General features: G+C 39.6%; 1 protein-coding gene across 4 annotated transcripts in view; it reads right to left on the bottom strand.

The window, feature by feature from the left end:
* LOC126365875 (voltage-dependent calcium channel subunit alpha-2/delta-3) overlaps nt 1-23,291 on the bottom strand; it is an 859,858-nt gene that overhangs the window by 146,639 nt on the left and 689,928 nt on the right. For all 4 annotated transcript variants that reach the window (XM_050008568.1, XM_050008566.1, XM_050008567.1 and 1 more), the window contains one exon: nt 8,566-8,659. In XM_050008568.1, coding sequence (XP_049864525.1) covers nt 8,566-8,659 — 94 coding nt within the window. The remainder of the gene's footprint in view (nt 1-8,565; nt 8,660-23,291) is intronic.

The raw sequence follows: 23,291 nt of genomic DNA on the forward strand, positions 1-23,291 counted from the left end.
TGAACAATCAAATTAAAAAAAATGGAAACAAACAGTAAAATAAAAAACATTACGGAACTTTACCTAGACATAAATGGGTATAGGAAGTGGTTCAAGGCTAGGACAAATGCACTTCAAGGGGATGCCAGGGGAATACTGACAGACCCCAGTGCTATATTAAGTAAATGGAGGGTGTATTTTAAGTATGTATTAAATGTACACCAGGAAGCAGGAAAATAGCAGGCATACAAAATACATACAGCAGAACCCCAGATACCTGAGCCAACGTTAAAGGAAGTAAGAGATGCATTCAACAAATTGAAAAACTGTAAAGCACCAGGATCAGATTGCATAACTGCAGAATTAGTTAAAAATGGGGGACAGAAATTGGTGGAAGTAGTTCACAAAGTGATAACTAAAGTATGGAACTCAGAGATGACACCTGAAGAGTGGCAGGAGTCGATTCTGATCCCAATTTTTAAGAAGGGCGACAAAATGGATTGCAGTAATTATGGAGGGATATCGCTATTACCAGTATGTTCCAAAATTTTCTCGAATATTCTGCTAAGCAGGCTTACACCATATGCAGATGAAATTGTGGGGGATTAACAAGCTGGCTTTTGGAGGAACATATCAACTATAGACCAAATATTCACCCTGCGTCAAAATTGGAAAAGAAATGGGAATACAATAAACCAGTTCATAATCTTTTCATAGATTTTACAAAAGCATATGATTCAGTACTGCAATCAAAATTGTACAGAATTCTTCTGGAACTTGGAAAACCAAAGAAGTATGTTAGACTTATAGAAGTGAGTTTGAAAAACACAAAAGGTAGAGTACACGTGGGGAAATTGGAGTCAGAATTTGTAATAAAGAACGGACTAAAGCAGGGAGATGCCCTGTCTTCGCTACTTCTTAATTTAGTCCTGGAATATATTTTACAAATGGCAGCAGATAATTCAGAGGGTGTGGAGTTAAATGGAAATATTAAGATATTAGGGTATGCAGATGACCTAAACATCAGTAGCGATAGGAAAGAATCTGTAACAGCAAATGTGAATGCATTAATCAAGGCTAGTGAAGATGTAGGTCTAAGGATAAGTGAAGAGAAAATTAAATACCTGGTTACTACTAGAATGCCAACAGCAGTGAATCAGGAAATGTTAAAGAGTTGGACACATCCAGTTTGAAAAAGTGAACACATTTAAGTATCTAGGTGTGGGCATCACTTGAGATTGAATCCGAACCGAAGAAGAGATTACGGGCAGGATATGCATGCTACTTCTCACTGAATAGATTACTTTCATCACGGATATTGTCTAGGAATTTAAATATTAGTAAATAAAACAGAAAGAAACTTCCACATGGGAAAAATATATTAAAAATAAAGATTCCAAGACTTACCAAGCGGGAAAGCGCCGGCAGACAGGCACATGAACAAAACACACAAACACACACACAGAATTACGAGCTTTCGCAACTGGCAGTTGCTTCGTCAGGAAGGAAGGAAGGAGAGGGAAAAATGAAAGGGTGTGGGTTTTAAGGGAGAGGGTAAGGAGTCATTCCAATCCCGGGAGCGGAAAGACTTCCCTTAGGGGAAAAAAAAAGGACAGGTGTACACTCGCACACACACACACACATATCCATCCGCACATACACAGACACAAGCAGACATATTTAAAGGCAAAGAGTTAAGGGCAGAGATGTCAGTCGAGGCGGAAGTACAGAGGCAAAGAAGTTGTTGAAAGACAGGTGAGGTATGAGCGCGGCAACTTGAAATTAGCGGAGGTTGAGGCCTGGCGGATATCGAGAAGAGAGGATATACTGAAGGGCGAGTTCCCATCTCCGGAGTTCGGATAGGTTGGTGTTGGTGGGAAGTATCCAGATAACTCGGACGGTGTAACACTGTGCCAAGATGTGCTGGCCGTGCATCAAGGCATGTTTAGCCACAGGTTTGTTGGTAATGAGGATCACCCTGTGGCTAAACATGCCTTGATGCACGGCCAGCACATCTTGGCACAGTGTTACACCGTCCGAGTTATCTGGATACTTCCCACCAACACCAACCTATCCGAACTCCGGAGATGGGAACTCGCCCTTCAGTATATCCTCTCTTCTCGATATCCGCCAGGCCTCAACCTCCGCTAATTTCAAGTTGCCGCGCTCATACCTCACCTGTCTTTCAACAACTTCTTTGCCTCTGTACTTCCGCCTCGACTGACATCTCTGCCCTTAACTCTTTGCCTTTAAATATGTCTGCTTGTGTCTGTGTATGTGCGGATGGATATGTGTGTGTGTGTGTGTGCGAGTGTACACCTGTCCTTTTTTTCCCCTAAGGGAAGTCTTTCCGCTCCCGGGATTGGAATGACTCCTTACCCTCTCCCTTAAAACCCACACCCTTTCATTTTTCCCTCTCCTTCCTTCCTTCCTGACGAAGCAACTGCCAGTTGCGAAAGCTCGTAATTCTGTGTGTGTGTTTGTGTGTTTTGTTCATGTGCCTGTCTGCCGGCGCTTTCCCGCTTGGTAAGTCTTGGAATCTTTATTTTTAATTTAAATATTAGAATATACAAAACTATTATTCTACCAGTTATGCAGTATGGGTGTGAGACTTAGTCTCTCACTGTGCAAAATAGAAAGCCATTTCAAGTATTTGAAAACAAAATTTTGAGGAAAATTTTTGGAGGAAAAAGGGATGACATTAGTGGAGAGTGGAAAAAACTGAATAATGAAGCCCTGACATAATCAGTATTATTAAATCACGTAGGCTGTGATGGGCGGGTCACATAGCTTGAATGGACGAGGGCAAGGCAGCGCGCAGAGTACTGGTAGGGCACCTAGAGGGAAAACGTCCTGTGGGGAGACCGAGGCATAGATGGAAGAACAATGTGAAGGCTGATTTGAGGAGCCTTGGTATTGAAGGTGAATGGAAGGAAATGGCTCAAGACAGGGACAGATGGTGAAAATACATTGCTGCGATAATAGACTCTCGAGTCCGGTATGACCAGTGAATGTGAGAGTGAGTGAAGTGTTGCTGATGCTGTTCTTGTGTGACTAAAAAGACAAGCTCATCCAAGTATGCAAAGCAGAATGACAGTCCTGCAGCACAGAGACAATGAACCTTTGTCATGACTGAGCATCACTGTGTACATTAAATGTCATATGAGGACTTCTGAATAAGCTGACCGGAGTGATTAAAACAATCTTTGGAATGTCTTAGTCCATCACAGGAATATGCATGAAAGCCTTTGCACAAGGAAGCACACTAAACACAGTTGCATCATTAAGAGCATAATTGTAATTCCTTAACAGAGGAACTGGTTCTCTCTCCAGAATTGTTCTTGGGTATCAGATGGAGGAGTGAAGACCAAGGAGTAAAATAAGGGTAAATAAATCCCTTAGCATTGGATTAAACTCCGTCTCTGTAACTGTTAGATGACTGAGAGCTAAGCTTCTAGAATGGCTTGAAACTGGTGGGCTATCAGTTGTTTTGCTAGAATGTGCAATGTTGTGACATACTTCATTCGGCACATTGGGTGATCAATTTATGGCTGCAAACTGTTCAAGCAACTTGGCATTTATGCTTCCTGATGCCTACACTAGCTTGGGGCTGTGAGTCACTGCACTGTGTCAGAATCCACCCATAGATGCAGTAGATGACCTGTGAATTCGTTACATCAGGTAACAGACTTTTATACTCCAGGAAGACGCCTCCGATTATAGGCTCCATAACAGCCTCGACAATAAAATTCCAGATGGAGGTCTGACACAGCCCTAAATCCAGCTCAATACATTCGGTACCTCACGTGGCTATTGATGAGTTGTTAGTGCTAGAAAGATGAACAAACAAGGTGGCCAGCAGTTATACAGAAAAGTTCTTGGATAAATGCACAAATCTGAGGCTTTATCCAAAAAAAAATTCTGGCTGGTCTTCCAATCACTAATATAGTGATGCTGAGAGACTGTCCTGCAATTTGATGTGCCTGTGTCTAACTGCCCCTACCGTTTAGGTATTGCTATGTGATGTATGTTTGCGCAACTTATCGCCAAATATCTGGTGACACCAATGTGTTGTAGGAGACTGATCTGTACTGCCAGTGAGTTAGTTCTTGAACAACTGCAGGATCTTCTGCAGTAATGATCTCTAACCTTGCTATAACTGCATTGAGCCAGCAGTTTATTCATTTGGCAAGCCAATCATAATCCACTAGTATCATTGCAAATGACGAAGCACTGTTGCACAGCACTGCTGCACTACTGATTGATGGCACCATTATTGCTTCCTGAAGCCTATCAGACAGATCTTTGATAGTATCCAAGGGCATTTCAATACAAGATGCTAACATGGCCTTAACCTGAGCTGGAGGACGCAACTTCAGACTGTAAGACAAAACGTTTTCGATACAGTTCCAATGTAGACTTTACTATGTAGGAGCCTGAGGTATTGTGATGGCTTCCTGTCTCCGATGTCTTCTTTCATTAACACTGCAGATGAATGCTCTCCTGCTGTGATGCAGACACTCAGTGAAACAATATGATGCAGTCACTCAGTGAAACAACTGTCTTTGACCACACAGTGGTGAGTGAGCTGACTGACCATTAGCATAAACTTCATAGAATCTGTGGTTAGTCCTGCATAATGAAAACTAGCTTCCAAGAGCACAAACTGAAGCCCTGGATTTTGAGGCCAGAATGACAGAAAACAAAGGAGAAGCCGTAACAATGTTGGACCTTTACCATCTGTGGTGTCCTGCATTTCAGTAGTTTGAAAATTGTTTGGTCAGTCATGACACTTTGTACTTCTGTTTCTAGTGTCTATAGGCTTATCTCGTCAGGGTCACCAATGTCAGAACAGCTACGGTAATATCCATCCAAACTACTTGCGCATGTGTTTGGGTACATCAGCCACAATAGCACACAAATTATCAGCACTCGTATAATCTGATCAACAAACATTTATTAACATATAACATGTTAACAAACAGCAATAACTTGTAACTTATAAAATGTGACAAATTTATGATAGGCACAGTGTGTCTCTAATAGCAAAGAAGTTCTCACTGTTTACCCCGCCCCTGGAGTGCTCGTAGGTGAAACAAACACCTGTGCTGAAACAAGAGCACCGGCCAGAGGACTCACTGATGGCTACAAAGCATAGTAGTGAGTGCTTTATTAGCTACACTTCTGTATCCCTGGATTCCTGTATGTGAGGTGCTACCCAAAATATCCAAGAATTGTAAAAATCAGAAAAATATACTTACTTCATAATGTCTTCTGTCACCTTGAAAGTAGTCACCTCAGGCTATTTTTGGAAGTCCTTAAAGACAGCATGGTGAACAGTGTTCAGGACCCTTTGTGATTTCACTTGAACGTCTTTAATAAAGTCAAAACATTGCCATTTCAACACAATTTTCATCTTCAGGACTGGGCGGAAGTCACATGGAGCTAGGCCTGGTAGGTAGGGAGGGAGGGGTAATGCTGCCATGTAGTTTTTGGTCACGAATTCCTTCACAATGATTGATGTCTGCACTGGTGCATTGTCATGGTGGATGAACCAGTCTTTCTTTTTCTACAGCTTTGGCCATTTACACTGAATATTTTCCCTCGGTCATCTCAAAACCTAGCAGCAAAACTAACTATTGACAATCTGACCATGTGGAACAAACTCCTTATGCACTGTTTCCCAAAAATAAAAATAAATGATCAGTGTTGACTTCACATTGCTACAAACTTGCCAAACTTTTGACAGCCTTAGAAACAACAGCATTTTCCATTGTGATAATTGCTGATTTGTTTCAGGATCATAACCATAGACCCAAGATCATGATCTGTTATGACTCTGGATAATAATTTTGGTCACTCTCAAACTCTTTGTTGCAGCTCAGTACATGTCTGAATCCTGAGGTTTTGTTGGTCGATGCTGAGCAGGCAAGGGACCAACTTCACTGTAATTAATCTCATGCTCAGCACATTGGTTAGAATTCACTGACATATACAGTATGACAGCTCAAGTCTGTCGCAAAAACATTGTGAATTGTCTGTCTTTGATCTTCATGAATAAAGTCATGCTGTTTCATAATCATTTCCAGTGTTGTACATGTTGATGGTTGACTGGAATGTTTGTCACCTTCCACAGATTCTAGGCCTTCCTTGAAGCTCTTGAAACACTCAAATGTTCTTGCTTGACTCAGTGCGCTACCACCAAATGCCCCTCTAAGCATGTGGTGGGTTTCAGCTACAGCTTCTTCAACTTGAAACAGAATCTGATGAAAACCCATTGCTTCTTCATGTTATCCATTTCACAATTTGCAGAAGCACTGAGGCACATCCTGACATGCACCACTACAACTCAAAATAACATGCACCAAAGATGACACAACTTTGTGCCACAATAGCTAAGATATGTGCCTTGCGACATCTAGTGGCAGATGTTGTACTGCTTCTGGTTTGACCAGTACAATGAAATTCTCAAGATATTTTAGGTAGTACCTCATACACCCCATATTCCTGGCTTCATCTACCTTTCTATTATAACTCACACATCAGTTTTCTTTTTTATTCCCTTCCAATTTCCTAATCTGTTGGGAAACTATAGTTTCCATAGTGCTTTTATGAGATTTTGTCTATGAGAGTATATTTAACAATTTTCTGACTACAACTATAAAATTATAACTAATTGCAGCACTTTTTTAATGTTCTGATTGATAAACAGTAAATGAGTCACATACCGGTAGCCTAATAAGATATGAGCAAAATACTATTGTGAAATGCTATTCATTCTAATGACACAGAAAATATATATAATTTAAAGCCTTCATGTTACAAGGTGGAAAACAATATGTGGCATTTTAACTTATCCTCTACTGAAAAAATTAAAAATCTTCTGGCTAATGTTTAATTAACAAAAACATCAAGAACCTTAGTTTCAGACATCTGAACATTGACCAGTTATTTGATTTACTCTCCACGACTTTAAAATTCTGGGCTGAGGATATCTGATGGTTGTAATATTAAACTATTATTTAATAGATGGCAATATGTTAATTTAGCCATAAGCTTTGTCCAATACTCTTAGTTGTTTTGCACTATGAGGGAAAGGAAGAAAATGAGAAACTGTTCCTTCATTTCTTATACAAAATAAAGAAAATTCTTTCAATAATATTTATTAGGTATTTGGCTTGGAAAAAGAAAGTAATTCATTCTATAACCTCCAGAGTTGCAAGAAAAATTTTCATGTACGACACTTCCTGACAGATTACAGATGGGCTCTGAACTGAGACCTGTAATTATACTCCCACCTCTTATGAGCAATGCTGCTACTAACAGTGACATCAACTCAAATCTCACGGCTCAGCTTAAAGCTTCAGTCTATCAGTATATTTCTGCATCTTTCCAAACCCAAAACAGATTGTGTGGCGTTGGAAAGGAAGAAGTAACAATAGCAGAAGCTTTAATTGGAGTCATTAGACATGCCTAAACAACACTGCTGATAAAAGCATTACCCGTGAAAAGGATGTATGTGGGTTCAACAACCAATGCATCACAGTCTCATTCTGACAGGAAATTTTGAAACAGTGTTGAAACTGTTACAGGTAAAAGATTCAGTCTGAAGTACAGGAATCAGTTATCTATGTGAAACGACTTTCCTTAGTATTAAGACATCCAATAAACATTCATGGCACAACAGTAAATTAAGTTTGAAATTCAAGGGATATAAATATTGCATTATAGTACAAAAGTCATAACGGATTTCTTTGCACATACATAATAATACATCTACAGTTTTCACTTTCTTAGTAAGTAAAGATCATCTCATCACCAAAATAAATTACATTTGTTATACGCTCATAGATGTATCAACAAATGATGTAACTAATGATGAACAGAATTACTGATTTTTCTTAGTTTTACTTTTGACTGTTGTCACCACTCTAAGTCTCTTCCAACTGAAGCATGTTGTCGAGCAAAAATTATTTTTGAAAATAAGACAACAATGCAAGTAAATACACGGCACAGATGTAGGAATGAGGACTGTGCATTTTCCATTCTCTGGAATGAGTAATCAACAAATTGTTTAGTCACCAATCAAATATTGTTGTGCCCTAGAGTGTTTTGTGACAGATGTGAAGCACCTATGCAATACATGGCAAACAGATTAAGACTTAGTGGGCATGTTTAAGTGTGTAATTACATCAAACAGGTTTTTTGTGGTTGATTATTATATGTGTAATGACTGCTATCTATCGATCCAGCAAATTCACAGTGAGCCAAGCTGTAAGTTTAAATCGAGTGTTACACAATGGCTTTGATGCCAACTTTGCTGGAGACCAGTTTTACTGCATTGCTTTAAATTTTAAAATAATCCAAACCTAATATCAAAAAATGTGCTTCACATTATTGTGAATGGTGTTTTAGCCATGCAATATCATATAAATTTTTGCTGTGCAAATTTCAAATTTGTGGTAACTGACTCAAAAAGTGTAGATCTAAAATAACACATATTTAATGTGATGGTGATGGTACTGGTGGTGGTGGTGCATGGTGCATATATAGATTTTTACATTTGCTGTAACTTACTGTACTCACTTTGTATCTTGGCCAACTGATGAAGGAGTCTGCCGTTCTAGGCCATCTGTAATCACTGCATCATACACAAGAGACTGCATCAACGTCTTGTCACCTGAAACAGGAAAATTTAAGCTGAATATTTACTTATGGGCGAAATCTTAGTTTTGATCCCAATTTGATACTTTATGATTACTTCATTCTATTAAATAAATAGCTGCCATGGAAAATACAGGGTGACGGAAGGTTGCTTAAAGCTAATACCAGTATATAATCTATATTATTTAGCTAGAATATTGTGACCTCCTATAAAGAGAAGTCGCTGCCAATAATGAGGTGTTTAAAGTGGAGTAGGAGAGTGTGTACTCGCTATATGTAAGTTATACTCCTACTCAACAGCGTTCCAGGAGAGTTCCTTGTCAGTACATAGTGGGTTTGCTGGAGCCTAGGAAGAAGATACCTTATCAAGGCAGAGGGATGATAACAGTAGGACAGCTTCCCTTCCTACAAACAAAGTAAGCTGATTCATGAAGTTAAAAAACAGATTACAGACAGGGGCAAGAAGCTACAATCACATCAAGAGAAAATGGGCTTCAATACATGTGACATGAATTGTGAGTATGGAAAGAACTATTGTACTCACAAGTCAAAATGTGCAGTGTCCTTCTTGCCCAACATCTTGCACAGAGTGTCTTGTATGTTACAGAGTTCTGTGTACTCATAATATTAGAACACAAGTTACATCTCAAGTGAAGTAGCTTCACCTATTAATATGTATTTTCTTAAAATAGGGGGAAAACATCTATTCACCTACATCAGACTGATGGGTGGAGAATAGAAAGAAGTAAGAGAAAACAGTATTTAAAATAATTTGCGAATTCTTGTTCTTTCTCTAGCAACACTACACACATTCACAAATACAACCACAAATACACCCAAACGTATATTCCCACAGCTGCAGCCAGACTGATAACTGATTATTGTTTAGTGAAAGCAGTCGCCTGGACTGGTGGAGGTAGGGTAGAGTCAGGCAGATCTCTTGACAGATGACTCAGTGCCTGCACAACAAGATAAAAGGAGTTCAGAAGGTAGAGCATATAAGAGATATAAAGCGAGAGGGGGGGAGGGGGGAGAGGAAAAAAGAAGAAGAAGGTCAAGATGAAGTGGGAGACAGAGATGGGACAGAGAAAGGGAGAGGAGTGGAAAGAGGGGGGGAGGGAAGGGCTGAACAAGAAAGTGAGGGACGAGTGGTGGGAGAGGGCAGTACATGATCTGGACAGGGAAGACTAGTGTGGACAGGAGTTAGAAGGAAAAGAGTAAGATAAGGCAGTGGGAAACAGATTAGTGGATATTTACACCAGGAGGCCAAAAGAGTGCAGGATATGCTGAGGAGAGAATTTCTACGTGCATAGTTCAGAGAAATTTTCACTTGAAGGGAGTATCCAGTTCACCAGTGTAGTGATGCAGCCATTCAAGTCATCTGTGCAGCATGTTTGGCAACTGCATCGTCAAGCTTGCAGTTCACCACAGTTTGGCAGTGGCCATTCTTTCAAGTAGACATTTTGTTACTTGTTACAACAACTTATATATGGGCCATCTGGAGGTATACTTCAGTCAATACCTAACACCTCTTGGGTACTTCAGATTCATTGATGACATTTTCTTCTGAACTCATGGCAAGGACAACTTTCACTCTTTCCTCCATAACCTGAACATCTGTTATCAAATCTGTTTCACCTGGTTCTTCTCACCAAAATGAACCATCTTCCTAGATGTGGCTTTTCACCTCCCAGGTGGCTCCAAAAATACTTCTGTTCATATCAAGTGCACTAACCCCCAACAGTAGTAACTCCACCATGACAGCAGTCACTTGTTCCATGTATACAAGTCTTTTCCTTACAGCCTTGCCATCTGTGGCTGCCTCTTCTGCAATAGAAAGAGGGAGTTTTATAAATATAATGATAACCTTACAATAGCCTTTATTGACAGACGATACCATACCCAGATCATCCGTAAACCATCTTGTGTGCCATGTCATCCTCTGAGTCTAGAGCCTTATGGCTGTGAACCAGCCACTGACAAGCACTCCTCTGATCATCCATATCACCCTGGGCTTAAAAAGCTCAACCACATCCTTCCTCACAGCTTCAACTACCTCTTGTTGTGCCATAAGATGAAAGATATCCTAGCCACATCACCCACAATAGTGCTCCACTGCCTGTCCAACATACAGCATATCCTTGTCCAACCCTATTGCTGTCCTACACCCCATGTTTGTTGTTGGCCCAGCTGCAAGACCTTCCACATACCCCACACACCATCTCCTATGGTAGTTCAAACACAGGCATTTCGTACCCAACAAAAGGCAGGGCCACATGTGAAATCAGCCATGTTATACATCAGCTATGCTTCAATTACTGCACAGAATTCTATGTGGACATGAGAAGTAACTAACTGCCTACTTGCATAAATGGTCACTTCCAAACTGTGGTGAACCACAAACTAGATCATCCAGTGGCTGAAAATGGCGCACACTACTACACAAATTTCTTCAACAGCTTTTTCACTACATGGGCCATTTAGATACTCCCTCCCAGCACAAGTTCTTCTGCACTACGCAGGTGGCAATTGTCTCTCCACATTATCCTGTGCTCTTGCAATCCCCCTGGCCTATATCTCCACTAAACTGTTTCCCATTGCCTCTACTTTCCTTTCCCATTCCCTCTTCTGTCCACACCATTCCTTTCCTGACCAGATCATGTACTGCCTTCTCCAATGAATCTTCCTCCCCTGCCCCTCCCCCATTCTTCACTGATCTCCCTCCCCTCTCCCCTCTTTCCACCACTCTCCCTCTCACTCTCCCTCTTCATCTCCACCTTCACCTCTACCTTTCTCCCATTTTTCCCCTACCCTCCTTCTCTACCCCTCCCACCCCTCTTATGACTCTAATGTGCTTTACCCCCAGAATTCTTCTCATCTTGTGAGACTTGAGTTTCTCCTGGCATATACAATTTTTAAAATGACATAGGATTGCAGCTATGCGATGTCGTCTACAACCATTGATATTTTGACAGGAGCATACCCTGTCATTTTCAAGGCAAAGCTGTATCAAGTAAGTACTGTGCAAGGGAATTTAAAAACTCAGTTTTGCAGAGAAATTCCAGAAAGCAGACCACACACACATACACACACACAAACACTGTGAACACTAGTACCATCGCAGTACCAAAGACAACTGACATCAGAAGTTGTCGATAGTGAAAATCAATATCCAATGGGTGAGGTAGTATTAACTTTGTACCAGTGTTTTTTGACAAAGAAGAGAGCAGGATTCTACATGGAATTTAAACAAAAATCTGCAAGTCTTTTTATGGAATTACTCACTAATTGCTTCCATAATAACACTGGAAATAGCTGGAAGTGCAGGCCACAATCTTTGTGTTGTTATATTCCAAAAGGTGACTTGAGCCAAGACAATGTTCCATAATAGAGGATTTGCTCAGCTGTTGTAATTTTGTGCAACACTTATGTTCAGTGGACCAGTCCTCCACAGTTCTGACAGTCTGTCCAATATATGACATGCCACAACTGTAAGGAACACAGTAGACACCCATATTACACAAACCAGGATCATCCTCTGTGGAACCTAAAAGTACCCTAATCTTAGACGGTGGACAAGAAACACATTTCACATCATACTTCCATGAAACACAACCAACCCCATCGGAAATGCTCCCTGTGTAAGACAAAAAGGGTGCCTCAGTATTATCAGCACTCACCCTATACATAGTTGGTCAATAGCACAAATCATGTCTAACCTGTCTCTCACCGTAAGCATTGTGAAGAAAAGTGACCTTAAGATGGGCTCATTCACCAACCAAGTCTCAGGGTCTGAGATGATGGCAGCCCTGTGAACCAAGGTATGATGCTCCCCTTCACACTGGGTCAAATGGTAACAACTATCAACCTGTAGACACAAGTCAATGTGAGTAGGCTTTCTACAAATAGCATTTCCCAATGTGCCAACAACGTTCCTCCTTACCAGCACATCAAGGAAGAGAAGGCAGCCATCCTTTTCCACCTCCACCATGAAACAAATATTTCGGTGGACTGAATTCAGGTGTTCTGAAAGGTCACTCAAATTCTGACTGTCATGAGGCCAAACAACCAAACTGTCATCTACATATTTCAAAAAACACACAGGTTTCAAAGCTGCTGATTCCAAGACACTTTTCTCAGAGTCTTCCATAAAAAAAAAATAAAATAAAAAAAATAAAAAAAATGGCAATAACAGGTTACAACAGGTTTCCAATTGCAGCTCCATTTGCTGATCTTAATACTGATCACTGAACATAAAGTAAATGGAAGTTAACACATGTCAAAATAGGTTCATTAATTCAACACCAAACCCAACTTGAATCAATCATAGCAAATCAGACAGAAGAATGCAAGTGAAGAGAGAGACCACGTCCATACTTACTAGAATATCAGTTTCAGTCATATGTATTTCTGTAATCAGTGTAAGAAATCCGCTGAGTCCTTAATGTGATGGTCACGCCAACACACTAGTGAGCTCAACAGAGTAGCAAAGTGTTTTGCTACAAGATATGGTGGAGCACCGATGTTACTCACAAGCGACTCAAGAAAAAAATCTCTCCCTTGTTGACTTTCAGAAAGCTATATAACCTAGAAGGAATGGCACAATCAAAATGAAGAGTCTTGATAGTCTTCTGCAACAAGGAACTTTTCTTTCACTCAACACTTTTTGTGGTGTCAGCATTGATCCCACGATATGCTGAATCAGATAGTAAGCACTACATCTTTTAAACATAATCCTGCTTGTTGAGAACAACTATAGCATTACCCTTGTCCATGGGTAAAATAACAATATTCAGATCAACTCTTAAGTGAACATACAGGATCCATTACACTCATCAGCGGGTTTCATTTAATGACTGCTTCAAAACTGTCAGCTTTTTCTTATGATTGGCTGGACAGTGTTTCACAGTCACATTCTGATTGGAAATTTCATTCTGTAACTGCCCGTATTTGGTGAAGTGAGAAATTTCCATGGCTCTTAGTATCATGCTAGATATCAACAGAGAAAGCTTTTCATGATGCGGCACTTTATCCATTCTAGTTACATTTTACACCGAAGCCCAAGTGTTTGCCAGTGGTTGATTTTATTAATCCTGTTGAACAGGATTTTTTTAAAGTACCTCCTGAAGTTGCAGAGGAAGCTAGGAGAAAGGCATATTGTGTGCTGACTGGTACACATTCACCTAACACCATGACACCATAACAGCAGCTGAGACGGCTGCTTTACTTTCTCTTAGGGTTGATCCAGATATTGTTATTTTACCTGTGGACAATGGCAATGTTACAGTTATTTTGAACAAGCTGGATTCCATTCAAAAGCTGGAGTTTTTACTTCCTGATTCAGCAAATCACAGGATCAGTGAGAGAAAGACGAACAGGCTCCTGAAGAAAGTTCGATATCACAGGAGAATATCAAGACTATTATTGTGATGGCCCCCCTAGTTTACATGGCCTGCCTAAGGTCCACAAGGAACAGATTCTTCTTAGGCTGATTGTGAGTAATATTGTGTAGCAAAACACCTTGCAACTCTGTGGAGCCCACTAATCAGTCAGTGTAAGCATTATATTACATCAATCATAGAGAATGTGTTTGAATGACTCATGATATTCTAGTAACTTTTGACGTCATCTCTCCCATCATTAGTTCCTCTGTCTGATTGATTACAATTGACTGAGGTTAGGCTTGACAACCCTATTTCAATGTGCATTGACTTCCATTTAGTTTTTATTCAACAACCAGTGCTACGAGCGGCAGATAGAATTGCAATGGGAAGTTCATTGCCACACATTATTGACAACTTGTTTATGGAAGACTTCAAAAAACGTGTCTTTTGAGTTAGTAGCTTTGAAACCTGTGTGTTTTTTTTAGATATGTAGATGATATTTATGTTGTTTGGCCTCATGGCAGTGAGAATTTGACAGACTTTTTAGAACATCTGAATTCAATCCACCCAAATATTTGTTTCATGATGGAGATGGAGAAGAATGGCTACCTTCCCTTCCTTGGCATGTCAGTCAGGAGAAAGGTTGATGACATGTTGGGACATGCCATTTACAGGAAGCCTACTCACATTGACTTTTATCTACAGGCTGATAGTTGGCACCACCTGGCTCAGTGTGAAGAGGTGCTTCATACCTTGGTTCACAGGGTCACCATCATCTCAGACCCTGAGACTTTGTTGGCTGAATAAGCCCATCTTAAGGTAACTTTTCTGCACAATGCTTACAGTGAGAGACAGGTTAGACATGAGTCGTGCTACTGACCAACCATTCACAATATGAGTGATGATAATAACGAGTTGGCACCTTTTTGCTTTATGCAGCAAGCATTTCCAATGGTGTTGGTTGTATTTTGCAGAAATATTATGTGAAATGTGTTTTTTGATCACTATCTAAGATAAGGGTCCTTTTAGGTTCTCTAAAGGATGGTCTTGGTTTGTGTAGGGTGGGTGTCTACCGTATTCCTCGCAGTTGTGGCATGGCATTATTGGGCAGATTATCAGATCTGTGGAGGACTGTGTACTGAGCATGCACATCACACACACAATATCCAAGCAAACCTGTTACTGTAGAACGCTGTCGGCACCGGTCACCATTTGGTATGCAACAAACCAGACATTCAGGCATGACTTGCAGCTATTGGGATAGTGTTATTTAAGAAGCAGTTTAAATGAAATTAGCAAGTAACCTTGTAAATAGAGATTGAGGTTTTTATTTAAATTCTGTGTGGGATTTTGCTCCCACCATTGTCAAAAAACAGAAGGAAAGAGTTAACCTATTCATAATTAGTTTTCATTATCGATAACTTCTGATGTCGATCGTCTATGGTTGTGTGATGGGACTAGTGTATACAGAGTGTGTGTGTGTGTGTGTGTGTGTGTGTGTGAGAGAGAGAGAGAGAGAGAGAGAGAGAGAGAGAGAGAGAGAGAGAGAGAGAGAGAGTATGGTCATCCTTCTTGAATTGTTCTGCAAATGAAAGTTTTAAATTCTCTTGCACAAAGCTGACATGCTACAGTTTTGCCTTGAGAATGACAGTGTGTACTCCTGTGGAAATATCAGCAGTTGTCGATGACATTGTCCAGCTACATTTCTACAATTATTTCAATCCTTTCACCTTGTGGCACAACCAGTAAGTCATCTATCAAAAGACCTGTCTCACTCTATTCCACGAACTCCTCCTACCACACAACACCTGTTGTAACCAGAACAACTGCTCTGTTCACCATATGACCTGCCATCCTGCTATAAATGGTCTGAAGATGGTCACATACTAGCTGAAACCACTAACCATAACAAATAAATATTTTATTGTTGTCAAGGCTGTTTTTAATCCCTTCTTAAACCCCTAAGTAGGTTACAGAATTCATCGCGTCACTAAAAAGTAGTGATTCTGCTGGCTGTGATTATATTTGTAGGTAAACATCAAAATCTTGTGCTTATTTAACAAGATTACACTTAAGCTATTTTGTAATCTATTAATGACTCTGGGCACATTTCCTGACAGACTTAAATAAATACACACACACACACACATACTGAAGCCACAAATGAAAATTTGTACTGAGTCTGGAATTCAAATCCAGGTCTCGTGCTCACTAGGCAGGTGCACCAACCACTACGCCACACTGACACAGTGGCTTTGCACAACTGCATAAACTAACCTGCATGCCTCCCTCCTCAATACAAATTCCCATTCATGCCTCAGCCCACTTGGTATTCCCCCTAAATTTGAATTGCATTGCAGAGTTTCTCCAACTGTACTGGTATAGCACCTCAGCATCGAATGAAACAAGGATCCTGCCTGAAACTCAGGCATAGGTGGTTTAGCCAAATGAAACTGTACGGTTCCAGAGACTTTTTCAAGTCTCGAGCAGCTATGAATTTTATATACATATATTTCCTCCCAGCCTTTTCCAAACTGCTTGAGAAAGGGGAGTATGACAGAATACTGAGTCTTTTAATTAAGCAGAACTTGTTAACTGACCTGTTTTGGTTTTTGTGAAAACAACACAACACATCTCAAATGATGTGCTAGCACAGCTAAACAAGAAAAATTATCACGCTGGAATACTGAGTGTCTATTGTGTGGACCACAAAAAGTTATTCAGCAAACCAAACAGTTACATAATCCTTCTTACATGGATGGATGCTTACCTCCACTACAGAAAGCACCAGTTGTCTTTAACAGACTGTATCTCAGGCATGAAAATAAGTTCTGAAAGGGAGAACATAACCAATGGAGAGCCACAATGACTGGTTTTTAACCTACATCAATGATCTACATCCATCTCTACAACTATATTCTGCAAACCACAGTGGTGTGCATGGCACAGGGTACTTTCTATTGTACCAGTTACTATTCCATTCCATTCAGATATGGAGAATGGGAAGAAGAGTCTATTTAAACGCCTCTGTACTCACTTTATTAGGATAATCTTCCATTCATGATTCCTCTGTGAGGTTCTATTTGGTACAGGTCCCACACAGCTGAGCAATACTCAAGGATGTGTTTCATGAATGTCTAGTTAGCAATCTTCTTTGTAGATTTATTGCATGTCCATAGTATTCTACGAATAAACTGAACTCTATCACCTGCTTTACCTATGACTGAGACTGTGTGTTCATATCCCTACAAAATGTTACATTCATTTGTATGAATTGATCAATTCCAACCTTTAACCGTACATATTATAGTCACAGGATACAACTTTTTTTTTAAGTGCGCAGTTTCACACTTCTGAACATTTAAAACAAGTTGTCCATCTTTGCACCAATTTGAAATCTTATCAAGATCTGACTGAATAACTGTGCAGATTCTTTCACGCAGTACTTTGTTACACATAATTGCATCATATGTGAAAAGTTTGAGGTTACTAAATGAATTTACATTCTTCACAAGGTCATTAATATTCAACACAAATAGCATGGGTCCCAACACATATGCCTGGAACATTCCAAAAATTACTACAACATCCATTGTTGACTCTCCATCTAAAATGACTTGCTGCATCTTCCCTGGCAAAAAATCCTCAATCCGGTCACAAACTTTGCTTGATACCCCATATGATCATATTTTTGGTAATAGGCATAGATGTGGCACAAATTCAAATGGTTTTTGAAAATTAAGAAATACTCCATCTACCTGACCGCCTTTTTTCATGCCTTTCAGCATGGCACATGGGAAAAGTGTGAGTTGGGTTTCATAAGATAGATGTTTTCAGCATCCATGGCAGTGGACATGTACGAGGTCATTCTGTGTGCAATACCTCATTACTTTTGAACTCGGAATATTTTCTATGAATCTACAACAATTGGCTGTCTAAGACTCTTAAAGATCAGTTCAAAAACTGTAATGTTTGCTGATGACACACACTTACTAATGAAGGATCCAGACTGAACCTTAGCAGACACAGTTTATATTACACATAAATGGTTCGGAGCTAATAGTTTAAGATTTAATTTCACAAAGACCCATATTACGTAATTTCAAACAACAGAAGTATATATTAAAGGTCAGATACTTAATGAAGCACAGTGTATAAAGTTCCTAAGTGTCCAACTGAATAACAGGATAAAACAACGTCAGCACGTGGAAAAACTAATCAATGAACTCAGTTCAATCTGTTATACCCAAGGAAGCATTTCTCACTGAGTTGACATAGAGCCAAGAGTGTTGACTCATTATGAATATTGTCAATCCATGTTGTCTTACAGAATTATCTTCTGAAATAGTGCATCTAAAGTAAAGAAAGTGTTTGTTCAGCAGAAGAGAGCAGTAAAAACAGTGTGCAAAATTTACAACAATATATCTTTGTAAAGCCTTTTTACATATCTAGGATTTCTTACATTCAGTTTCCATCACATATTCCTTAATGGGTTCTGTTGTTGGTAATAAAAATAATTTTCAACTAAACTTTGATGTACTATCATAATTTGCATATGCATTTTACCTCGTTGTTCATGAAATTGTGTAATCTGGTGGTACAATATTCAGTAAGCTCCCATATGACATAAAACAAGAAACTGGGAACCACTGCCCCTTCAACAGAAAATTAAAAACATAACTCATTAGCCACTCTTTCGCAAATCATCTGAATATAGAGATTCAGGGATTAAAAAGTTCTGTCAGGCACACAACAAGAATCAGTGTTTATTATAAAGCTGCATGCATCATAAATAGAACTCAGTATTTATTAAAAACAAAGATTCCAAGACTTACCAAGCGGGAAAGCGCCGGCAGACAGGCACATGAACAAAACACACAAACACACACACAGAATTACGAGCTTTCGCAACTGGCAGTTGCTTCGTCAGGAAAGAGGGAAGGAGAGGGAAAAATGAAAGGATGTGGGTTTTAAGGCAGAGGGTAAGGAGTCATTCCAATCCCGGGAGCGGAAAGACTTCCCTTAGGGGAAAAAAAAAAGGACAGGTGTACACTCGCACAAACACACACACATATCCATCCGCACATACACAGACACCTGGAGAGGAGAACAGATCAAAATCACTTTCTGATACTGTCTGATCTTGAAAACATTGCTCAAATTCTTCCTTGGGGAAATTAAAATATGTGAGTAATGTTGAAAGTCTTTGTTAAGAACAGCATCTTGCAAGGACGATAATTTAGGAAACTGAGCTGGATTTTATTTTTCCAGTTGTCACCCTAAGTGTCAATTTCATTTTAAAAGCTCATAAACTATCTACAAAATGAGTAATCGCCACATGCTTACCCTGTAGTGACATGTTCAAAGCATTCAGATGACTATCTGACTCTGCTATGAATGAGGGAATGCTTTTCCCTGAGGGATCTTTCGATTCAGGAAAACATGTTATTTATTTCCATGAACTTATTTATCCCATCTACTAGAGGGAAAATCAATTTATTAATTCACCTTGACTACACCAGCAGCCCTCAGTGTAATAAGGCAGGCTACCATATTGGCTCTTAGTATTCTCAAAAAAGATTTTAAATTGCCTATGCTGTAGTTCATGCTTCATTAGATAACTGGTTGTATGGATACCACCTCACATTTTTTAGATTAACACTCTTTGCACATTAAGTGCTCTTGTGAACTGTACAGTGGGCACTCCCAATTTCATTGGCCAATGACAGCTTTTGCTTTTTCTCCTTCAGCAGTGCAACAAACCTTGATTTCTTCCCTGTAATTACTGGCACACTGTCGTAGGAACAGAAACTAATGAATTCCATGAAAAGCTTATATTTTCAATGCTTTCTACAACTAAACCTAAAATATCACTTCAGGTTGTAGTGTTCTTCAAGGCTACCACATCAAGGAACTCTTTTCTCACCTCATGCTCCTTATTAACATCTCTTCTAAAAATGGCAAGCTGGACTGAGCCCCTGACATCAACACTTTCATCAAAAGCTAGAGAATATGATGTAAAATCTTTACAAATACTGTATTTTCAAGCTGGCTCTGAATGTTGTCTGCCATGTCCTGTACGCAATGCATAATGGTCATGTTCCATATAAACACCATCTGAAACTGTTCTACTTGAGATGAGCACAAATGTTCCACTTCAACTACTACACAATCCTTTTTTAAACTGCCATCTTCAAAGGGGCACAGACATTTTGTTAAAAGCAAAGCTATTTTGTAATTCACTTGAACATCAAACTCCATTTATCTTTCTTCATCTTCCATATCTTCTTCAGATAGCTTCCTAGTAAGTTTAATAATTTCCTGTGTACAATCAGGTCCATCACATTTTTCACTTCCAAATTATTTTGTGTGGTGTGACATAATGTCACTGCCAGTTAAATTTTCTAAAAGAATTTAATGCCTTGTGAAGTACTGCTGAGTAGCATATAGGCACAACAGAAAGAATGTCTCAAAATAAGCTTTCGGCCAATAAGGCCTTTGTCAAAAATAAACAGACACACACACACTCAAACCAGGGTGTATACATGGACAAGGAAAAAAAATTCCCGGATTTCTCCCAGATTTCCCGGTTAAAAATACACATTCTACCGGGTGAAAACATAGTTTTTCCCTGTTAACTGACAGTATATTTTCTCTCATAACTGTAAACATATTACACTTTTGAATGGTTATGGTTTTATACATGGACATAGAATTCCACGGCACTTTCAAAAATGAAACTTAGGGAAAAAGACAAGTTTTGGAAAGATTTTTTATGTACAGCAACATGTACACTGCACACTTTCATATTACGAAAGTATAAATTCGATTTCCACCAAACACTGCATTTTACTTTCCAAAGCATTGAAATCAAGATTGCGATGTCCTTTTGTAAGCCAGTCATAGCTCATGCCACGTGATCTCACCAGCCGATGACAGCGGATATTCAGAGCTTAGGACACGTGACATAGTCAGCCAATAGCAACATCACTGTTAAGTAGTGTGAACACATAAACAGGAAATGTTAATGGTTTAAATTAATTTACATAGAGTTGCTACAAGAAAAGCAAAGCTTTCACATATGATATTGGTTTCTAAGGTTAATACACTGGAAGAGAAGCTAAGCTTTCACTTATAATGTTGGTCTTTTATGAGCGTATTACATTTTAAGATATATCACACAAATGCACCAGTAAAATTTCAATAACGACATAAATTCTCACTCATAGTTCAACTTGTGTAAAAGGAAATTTACTTTGAAAGTAATGATTTTCAAACCATCATCCGCAATATTTTCCACATCTGTTAGAAATAGGTTCGTTTCAGCAGCTGCCAGAGTGGGCCAGGTAACAGGTGCCACCGCGCTTGCGCAGCTACGATGACGTAGGAGGCCCATATGTTCGTATGTGTTAAACATTAAAAGATCTTACGTTACGTCATAAAAGAAACAAGACATCAGAGGATATTCCAAGAGTATCGTAATTTCGTGACACATACTGAAATGTGCACATTTAAAGTACATATGTAAAGTGCATATTTAAAGTGCACATTCCTATGTCAAGACTCCCAGTGCAATATGCCTCGAACTGATATTCAGCTTTTCAGTGAGGTTTTCGGGATGTAAATTTTCAGTACCAGTACTGTATTATGTTTGGTTCTTTATTATAGCATTCCAAGACTTACCAAGCGGGAAAGCGCCGGCAGACAGGCACATGAACAAAACACACAAACACACACACAGAATTACTAGCTTTCGCAACCGATGGTTGCTTCTTCAGGAAGGAGAGGGAAAGACGAAAGGATGTGGGTTTTAAGGGAGAGGGTAAGGAGTCATTCCAATCCCGGGAGCGGAAAGACTTTTCCCTTAGGGGAAAAAAAGGACAGGTGTACACTCGCACACACACACACACACACACACACACACATATCCATCCGCACATACACAGACACAAGCAGACATATTTAAAGGCAAAGAGTAAGGGCAGTGATGTCAGTCGAGGCCGAAGTAAAGAGGCAAACAAGTTGTTGAAAGACAGGTGAGGTATGAGTGGCGGCAACTTGAAATTAGCGGAGGTTGAGGCCTGGCGGATATCGAGAAGAGAGGATATACTGAAGGGCGAGTTCCCATCTCCGGAGTTCGGATAGGTTGGTGTTCGTGGGAAGTATCCAGATAACTCGAACGGTGTAACACTGTGCCAAGATGTGCTGGCCATGCATCAAGGCATGTTTAGCCACAGGGTGATCCTCATTACCAACAAACACTGTCTGCCTGTGTCCATTCATGCGAATGGACAGTTTGTTGCTGGTCATTCCCACATAGAAAGCGTCATTGGAGGCAATTTGTTGTTAGGAAGCATTGCATAGTCTTCCTAAAGCCTTGACACATTTTGCTGTTGGCAGACACTTGTATGAGCACAGTTTTATTGTTGTACATGGTGCATTTCCTTTACAATTTAAATTTTATTTTGGTTTTTCCTCTTGTTCATGTTTTATTGCTGCATTATTATTCTGCAACAGCGGGATACGGTAATACCCTGGAATCCTAAAAAACTCCAGGGTTTTTCCCAGTTTTCTCCTGGACGAAAAAATTCCCGGGTTTTTCCAAGATCCCGGATCTCCCGGTTGTCCCAGGTCATATACACCATGCAAACACAGACACACAGACACACACACACACACACACACACACACACACACACACACACACACACACACATGCAAACCCAACTCACACGCACATGTGCTATAGGGTCAGTAGCAACTATCATGTTCATAATATTGCTACGTTCCATTCTGGATTTTTCACCAAACAGATACGCCTACAATTCTTCCCTTTTGGGGTTGAACTATGAAGGCATGATTGAAGTTACCCAGTGATGACTTGACATGATTGTCAGTCGTGTGACCTCATTGTTACACTGATCCTACTATGATAAAAGTCAAACAGTTAGCGTGAATCCATTTTTGATGCACATTTCCCATCCCTCACCAACCCTCCCTTTATTGATTTATTTACATTTATTGCTAGTGCTATGTCTTTCAGCAGTCATGACTGGAGAGAGAGCACAAAGTTTACTATAATATTACCACAATAAAATGAATAAAAAATTGCAGTTGAAACTGTTCTTGTACTCACTGTGCTATGATACTAAAATGGATAATATAAAACATAATGTTAAGAACTAGATTACAATATACTTTACAATAGTAACACAGTCAATATTATAACAGAGTGTAAAAAATAGCAGAGTTGCACTGGCACTG

Source organism: Schistocerca gregaria, chromosome 4 (genome assembly GCF_023897955.1).
Source record: "Schistocerca gregaria isolate iqSchGreg1 chromosome 4, iqSchGreg1.2, whole genome shotgun sequence".
In the NCBI taxonomy this organism is placed as follows: Eukaryota; Metazoa; Arthropoda; class Insecta; order Orthoptera; family Acrididae; genus Schistocerca; species Schistocerca gregaria.